This window comes from Ipomoea nil, unplaced genomic scaffold (genome assembly GCF_001879475.1).
Source record: "Ipomoea nil cultivar Tokyo-kokei standard unplaced genomic scaffold, Asagao_1.1 scaffold0987, whole genome shotgun sequence".
Classification (NCBI taxonomy): Eukaryota; Viridiplantae; Streptophyta; class Magnoliopsida; order Solanales; family Convolvulaceae; genus Ipomoea; species Ipomoea nil.
Window position 1 is genome coordinate 682,092 of NW_017617415.1, and position 7,719 is coordinate 689,810.

A 7,719-nucleotide genomic window follows, 5' to 3' on the forward strand; every position below is an offset into this window, starting at 1 on the left:
AAGCATTACAAGATGCACAATCGTAAAATTACAAGAAGCATAATACAAAAGTAATTACAGAAATGTGTGTCTCCATGATACACAATCACTTATCCGCGAATGCGCAATCAAACATTACAAGTTGCACAAAAGGTAGTTCACACGTACGTTAGCATGGAAAAGGTAGTTCTCATTTGATCCTACCCTTATATATGTAATGGACTTGAGCAACTTAGCTATTAATCTAGTACTTGTATGATATAAAAAAAAAAATATTTATAAATTTTTTATATTGTAAAAGTGGTAGGTTAATAGCTTAAAAAAAAAAAAAAAAAAAAAAAAAAAGACACAACTTAAACGATTAAATTAAATGAAATTATTATACCAAATTATTGACATTTTCAGAGAAGAAACACATGAGACAAAATTGAAAGAAAAAAAAAAATTAGCATAGGGGCGAAATCTATACTTTTGGTCCAAGGAGTAAGGGATCAGAAGCAATTAAGGCGAGGGAATTTGGGATTTTAAATCCATCCATCCTACGTTAAACCACATAGAGATCAGCGAGTTCCTCCAAAGATCCATCATCATCTTCATCATATGCATTTTCAAGCATCCAGAGAAGGTGGTCAAACAGCACAACCTCGCACTTCACTGACAGATCATCATCATCATCTTCCTCATTCTTCTTCTTCTTCTTCTTCTTCTGCTGCTGCTTCGACTTCTGAATCAGAGCGTTCATCAATGGATGGCTTAAGTGCTTGGAACTTATGTGGTAGCGCCGCCTTGAACTCCCCACCACAACCGTCTTCTCACATTCTTCATGATTATCACCACTGTTAGTATCTTCTGCAGCAAGCATGTCTTCATCTCTTGTAGACCTGGACCTCAGGCTACTGTAGGAAGAAGTTCTTCCCAGCTGCCTGGAAAGACTCTTGCACTTCCTTAGCAGCAAATTCATCTTCTTCATCACATTCACTTCCTAAATACAACTTTTTTTTTTTTTTCCAGTTGGAGAGCTTGCCGAGATGGATCTGAGAGCCTGAGCTAAAGCCTAGCTAGGCTTAGCTGCACAAGATCGAAGAGTGACAGATCTAGATATATGTAGGGTAACTGATGTAGTGCCTATATATTCCATTCAACTAACAGAAAAAAAAATGCAAACTTTCATAGGGAATTCAATTAATGGGTGAAATGTCACTGTTTTCTGGTACATTCCCAAGTGTGTGCCAACCCAAAATATTCCATCTGATGGAAACAACCCACCTTTCAGGGGTCAGACTACTTACTGTTTCTGTTTTGGAAAACCACAAATTTACTAAAATATCAGTAGACACAGAGGTATTTCGTCTTTCAGATCATCAACTCTTTGATCCAACAGTCACATCACACACACATGATCTTTTTTTATTACTCTTCTATCTGTTTTGCTTTATGTTTGTTTGCTACGGTAGATGATGCTGATTAGCTCAGCAACAAACAACATCATTACTGGTGGGGTGGGTGCCCAACATTGATTTGCTCTGTACAGCTAAAAATATATGGACAAGTAATCAACTATGGCCTGGTTAAAGGATACGGTACCCAAAATATACTAGACATTCGAAATCATTAAAAATTCAAAATACATATAAATATGAGCTGGTAAAATAGTTGAAACTGATGAACATGAAAGTCCATGAGTTATATGCGTGACCATCTTTAACTCCTAAGTTATGCACAAAATGGCAATTTTAGTCCCTTAGAGACTATTTCTACCACCAATTTGTCACTCAATAAAGTGGCTGATTTGGTCCTTTAAGGAATAAAATCGCCACTGTATGCATAACTTAGAGGTTAAAGATGGTCACACATAACTCAGGACTAAATATATATTGCGGGTATAACTGGAGGAGCAAAAACGCAGTTTTCCCTTCAAATTATAGTATAATTGCATTATTATTACTATAAGCAGTAATGGAAGGATTCCATCTAAAACTGTTAATGCTATAATGGATAGAGTGCAGGCTGAATAATAATAAAAAGAAATCCATCATGCTTTTATCTTAATTTCCTTTTAATCTTTTGTACATTTCCTCTTTCGGATACAAATGTATTTGTATCAAGCAGTCCTTCATCAACTAGGAAGAATATAAATAAATAAAAACAAACATATAAGAATACTCCATACAAAAGATTAATAGGTCACTATTTGAGAGGCACTATCACAAAGATATGTGGTATGAATCTCAAGTACTGAACAAAATGAAGCTCCCACCTGCAATGGCAATGTATGAAGCTCGGAGGCTGTCAGAAGCTTGCTCAGCAGAATCAGAGGCTTCTTTAAATTTTACAATTAACTTCTTGACTCTAATCACACATTGAAGCGAAATAGCATCACGTCCCCTTCTTGGACGACATACTCTTTACCCTCTGACCTCAACTACATAAACCAAGGTAGATCACATAAGCTTAGTGATATTGGTGAGTTCGAAATTGGACCATGATAGATTTCAAAATGCAAAAACCATACAGAAAACATAAACAGCACTTGGAAAAACAAACTTACAAGTCCTTTCTCTCTTGCAGCTGCAAGTGATCCAGCAGCAACAAAATCATCATAAGCAACCTGAGATAAAACATTTCATCAATTAAACTTGAAATGCACCACCATCCATCAAAAGCACCCATACATGTTAGGGATATTCATGTTCTGACCAAAACCAATCACCTTTCAAACTCATGGTATTCTTGAGGGAACTGTTTTAGATACCTTTGCATTTTACAAAATGACTAGAAAAGGAATGCCTTTATGTTTAAGTAATCTAACACAAAAAAATGGAAAACTTCTGCAACAAAATTCACAATTATCATTGATACTAACCGTCTCTGCTCGAATGAAACCCTTTTCAAAGTCAGAATGTATTACTCCAGCTGCTTGGGGTGCAGTCATGCCTACATAAACATTATGATTAGACACTTATGTTTAACAAAATTGTAAACCATCTGCACTGCAGGATAAATGCAAGTTTACCAAAACTGTCTCCCCCTAAAGAAAAAAACATATACCGATAATTTAAAAATGAAAAAAATGAAGCATAGCAGTAGGCACTAGGCAGTACAGAACTGAAGAACTTACCAGATAGTATGGTCCAAGCTTTTGTTTCCTGTAAGATACAAGGACAATTATGTTAATATGGTGAACCTACAAAATTTATAGTAATGCATAGTTATTCACATCACCTTCTCGCCAGAAGTGAAGTATGTTCTCAAACCCAGTAGGGCATATGTTGTCCTAATAAGATTCCCAAGGCCACTTTCACTAACACCAAGTGATTTTAAATATTCCATCCTTTCATCTAGAGCCAGTTCAGCTAGCTCTGATTCAACCTGCATCAAGAAGCTCCCAGGTTCAGTTGCAACCCCTTGATGCCAATACCATATTCATCAGGTAAAGTCAACTTTGAATACTTTTGAAAAACCAGTGGATACATACTCAGACACATTGACCCCTTCTTCATATTTTACTAAAAGATGGGGAAAGAAATGATCTTTGTTCTTTGTTCTTTTTTTTTTTTTTTTTTTTCTTGGGAGTGGGAGGGGAAGAACCTGTGCAGAGATGGTTACAACACCAGATTGTAACTCGGAAGCAGTATTCATCACTTCTTTAACATGAGTGTTGCTTTCAGGCTGAGCTACATCTGACTCTGCAACATTAGCCACATATATGACTGGTTTCATTGTAAGTAAACAAAGATGGTTCACAGCATCCTTTTCAAAATCTGTTAAGGACACTGATCTAGCTGGTTTTCCATCCATTAGTGCCTGTTTAATTCTTTCCAGGGCAGACTTTTCTGCTTCCTCCTGAATCAAGTAAGTTACAAAATGATTTTTTAAACCCTATGATATTAACAGTGTCAATACAAAAAGAAAGAACATTTGTAACCAACAAAGCACACTTTTACCTTAAGTTTAGACTGTGAATCTTTAGCTCTGCCTTTTTTAAGTTTCTCCATTCTTTTTTCAATCTGCATTTCTTGTATGGGATACAATTTAGTTCTATTAGTCAACATGCCTAAGCAAGGCATAAATAAATGATAATCAAAATACCTGGTCCAAGTCTGAGAACACCAACTCTAGGTTGATTACATCAATATCAGACCTTGGATCAACTTTCCCGTTCACATGAACAATGTCATTATCCTCAAAACAGCGCACAACCTAAAACAATAACAGAATATAACCACAAATGTAGAGTGATTTGAAAGAAGAGAGCAGTAATCCATGATGAAAAGTGTTAAGAATTCATGCACAGTACTTTCTCTCTTTTATATACTGTGAGACCGAGAATGAACATCAAAAGGGAAGCTTAAAATGCATTCCCACCCGATCCAAGGAGGTGGAATGAGTCAGGATGAGCTAAAATTAGATGGTTCCTGAGACCTCGACTCTCAATTTATTAGCCCAAAAGGATAAGAATTTAAAACAGAAACCACTACAAACATACCTGAAGTATGGAGTCCACTTCACGAATGTGTGACAAGAATTTATTACCCAAACCCTGTCATCATCAAATTGTGTTACTTTGATTTTTAGTTTTTTACGACTGACAAGAGTATTAAAAAGGAACCAATTAATAATGTATTAGAACACAACAAATTTTGATTGCAGATGAGATACATTTGGTTAAATAAAGTAAAAGATGTGCACCTCTCCTTGGCTGGCTCCCTTTACAAGCCCAGCAATATCAACAAATTCTATCGATGCTGGGACAGATCGTTGTGATTTGCTCAGATCAGAGAGCACATTGAGACGAGGATCTGGGACAGCTACTATCCCTACATTCGGTTCTATTGTGCAGAAAGGAAAATTAGCAGCCTGAGCCTTTCCATTCTCAACCTGCAAGAATAAAAGGTACAAGACAATTAGTAGTTCAAGTAAACTTTCTGCAATCACACTCATACCAACTGATTGTAAAACCATTCAATCAGCAATCACACTCCTACACTAGAACCACTAACCACTTTGTTACCCTCATTTCCATCCCAAAAGCAACATTTATACAACTATGAGATGTGAAAACTTGTTAAGGGCACCACAAACCCAATCGCAAGAAGCACAAACACATGTATGCTTACAACAGCCGTAGATATATGCATAAATTTTGACAGATTAAGCTAAAAATACAGTTAATTGAGCTTCCGAAACTGTACTCTGATTATCTTCGCGTAGGGACATTTATACAAATACATAATGGACAAACGCGTTCGTCCTAGAAATAGATTACGAAAGCCATAAATAAATGTGTATATACACGAGTTAGCGATAGAAAGACTTACAACGGCGTTGAAGAGAGTGGATTTTCCGACATTGGGAAGGCCAACAATCCCGGCTCTCAAACTCATGCTTATTTTTGCTGCGGAGAACTGCCGCGTCTTCACGAACAGAGAATGGGTGGTTTCTGAATGTTTAAGCCATCGGAGAGCAGAGTTTTGAAAGAGAGAAGACCTTAGTGGAAGTGCTACTGAAGGAAGAAGCTGAGAGCATGCTATTCTCGCCATGGCCTCTGTGTGCTTGCCAAAGAGGCGTTCGTTTATCTACGCTGCGAAAGAGACTAAAAAACCAAACCAAAGTAAAGCGACTAGTCTTCCAAATGCGCCCCTGTTAAAAATTGACAATATCATATGCCCCACATTTACCATTTACAAACTTCTCACTTTTGTTGTAAAAAGTTTAAGCAAATACCAATTTTGAATTTTGATAATATTTATAATATGAGTATTAGGCTATCCTCGTCCCAAAATTATTAGCACTTGCAAGATGACATAGCCATTAAAGTGGCATTTTAAACTTTTTTTTTTTGTTTTAATTTTCGTGTCATGTGTCTAGCAAGCTTTCTTAATTAGAAAGTTTACTAAAACTGACAAAGGCTGCCGCATTGACATAACAATTTTAGTTCACATGTTTAATCACTATCAATTTTCATTCACAGTTAATGTTTTCATGCCAAAACTAATTACGCTAATCATCCCTCTGACTAAAATATATTGGAATGGGTGATTCGTAAGGACATTTTTGTCCATTCATGTAAAATATGTCAATTTGTCCATTCATGGAAACCCGAAAAATGACATCCTGAAAATGTTTTCTGATGGGAGAAAATGAGGTCAATGGAAAATGATGCATTAGTCAAAGGAAAATAGGTATGTTTGGGAGAAAATGACTTCCCTTTTTTTTTTCTTTTGGGAAGTCATTTTTCAAGGGATGCACATGCCAAATTATTCGGACCTAATTTTTTGCCAGCCTTTGCGAGTCGGCCCACCAAACCCGCAAGCTAGGGTACATGTAACCAAAGCCCGCCCGCAGGTTGGCGGGCTCCGCGAGCCGATCTGCGAATTTTTATTTTTTATTTTTGAATTCAAAGTTAAAAAAAAAAAAAACGTAAAGCCTACAAATAATATTAATTTTTTCGTATTTAACAATTTTTTAAAAAATTATATTTTTAAAAATGTTACACACACACACAAAGTGGGCCTAAGCCCGCGGGTTTGTCCGCCCCCGCCCTGCGGTGGAGCAGATTAGGGTCATGGAAAAATAGGCGTGCGAAAATGTGAGTCTAACGGGACGTGACGGAATTGACCTGCAGCCCGCGAAAAAAAAAAATTAAATATAGATATGCTACACTGTAACATATATGTGTTCAGACTTACAGTGTAACATATGTTATGTTTATATATATATATATATATATATATATATATATATATATATATATATATATATAGAAAAACGCTCATATGTGGTCATGTCATTAGGTGTGGTCGTGTGGTCGTGTGGTCGTATCTGGGTCGTTGAATCAGTTTAATCTAAAGGCAGTGGTAATTCTCAGAATTTTCGCGCGTTTTAGTAAGTGGGGGTGTTATGGTAATTATAGTGACCATTTATAGCGGGCGGGTTCCAGAATACACCAACAGTGTTGACAACATACACCAATAGTGTAATAAAACACACCACAGTGAAACACACCAATGGTGTATTCCCGTGTTATGGTAATTACAATGGCCAGTTATAGCGGTCGGGTTTCAGAATACACCAACAGTGTTGACAACATGCACCAATAGTGTAATAAAACACACAACAATGTGATTTTCCCTATTCCGGTGTTTTATGACAAGTTTACCCTTACAGTTCTCTGGGTAGGAGAATGTGCACGAAAATACTGGAAAAAATCTTGATTAATATGAATCATTAGATCTATCTAATCTAATGGTCTATAATTGACCATATGACCACACCTAACAACATGGCCACATGTGAGCGCTCCTATATATATATATATATATATATATATATATATATATATATATATATATATACTATTATTTTTTTTTATCGTACAAAAATTGTTTTTACATCATTGTCAGACCTGCGCGACCTAACTACAAAGTTGTTGATCATAAATACAATTACACTTGGACTCTAAAACGGTAGAACCATTTTTCAAAGAATTGACAATGTTAGCATCCCACTGGCTCCAATTGAACAAGTTTACACATCAGAACTTTATCAATGCATGAAAACTTCTAAAGAAATTTGTATGTTGATTTTTATTATATCATTATAACAATATCTATTGTAACTATATTTTTGAATTATTTATTATCATCCTCTATTGACAGAGATTGTAACAATTGTCATTGACAAATTCTCAAAACAATTTGTCTCAACAACGAATGTAAATTAAAAAAAAAAAATCAATGA

At 35.9% G+C, this 7,719-nt stretch overlaps 2 protein-coding genes across 3 annotated transcripts; both read right to left on the bottom strand.

Annotated features, from left to right (window-relative positions):
• Nucleotides 1-324: 324 nt before the first annotated feature.
• On the bottom strand, nucleotides 325-1,628 carry LOC109180086. Of its 2 annotated transcripts, none has more exons than XM_019329592.1 (2): nucleotides 988-1,628; nucleotides 325-955 (listed from the first exon to the last, which is right to left on the bottom strand). In XM_019329592.1, exon 2 carries the CDS (start codon nucleotides 947-949, stop codon nucleotides 524-526), a length of 426 nt encoding a protein of 141 aa, XP_019185137.1. In that variant the 5' UTR covers nucleotides 950-955; nucleotides 988-1,628; the 3' UTR covers nucleotides 325-523. The 2 variants fall into 2 exon arrangements, with proteins under 2 accessions (XP_019185137.1, XP_019185136.1); XM_019329591.1 differs by having other exon boundaries at nucleotides 325-961; nucleotides 994-1,627.
• Nucleotides 1,629-1,989: 361 nt separating this feature from the next.
• LOC109180085 (ribosome-binding ATPase YchF) lies at nucleotides 1,990-5,607 on the bottom strand. The gene is made up of 11 exons (XM_019329590.1): nucleotides 5,298-5,607; nucleotides 4,669-4,857; nucleotides 4,466-4,519; nucleotides 4,069-4,179; nucleotides 3,924-3,986; nucleotides 3,568-3,822; nucleotides 3,202-3,348; nucleotides 3,098-3,125; nucleotides 2,843-2,913; nucleotides 2,528-2,587; nucleotides 1,990-2,401 (listed from the first exon to the last, which is right to left on the bottom strand). Exons 1-11 carry the CDS (start codon nucleotides 5,517-5,519, stop codon nucleotides 2,333-2,335), a joined length of 1,269 nt encoding a protein of 422 aa, XP_019185135.1. The 5' UTR covers nucleotides 5,520-5,607; the 3' UTR covers nucleotides 1,990-2,332.
• Between the last annotated feature and the right edge of the window lie 2,112 nt (nucleotides 5,608-7,719).

Bases quoted from the DNA above. Each gene is read 5' to 3' on its own strand.
- LOC109180086 (XM_019329592.1), bottom strand. From the start codon at position 949: ATGAAGAAGATGAATTTGCTGCTAAGGAAGTGCAAGAGTCTTTCCAGG.
- LOC109180085 (XM_019329590.1), bottom strand. From the start codon at position 5,519: ATGGCGAGAATAGCATGCTCTCAGCTTCTTCCTTCAGTAGCACTTCCA. The intron at 3,987-4,068 runs GTATTTTGATTA...CAAGAAATGCAG, and splicing joins TGTTCTCAGACTTGGACCAG to ATTGAAAAAAGAATGGAGAA. The intron at 3,823-3,923 runs GTAAAAGTGTGC...TACTTGATTCAG, and splicing joins ATTCACAGTCTAAACTTAAG to GAGGAAGCAGAAAAGTCTGC.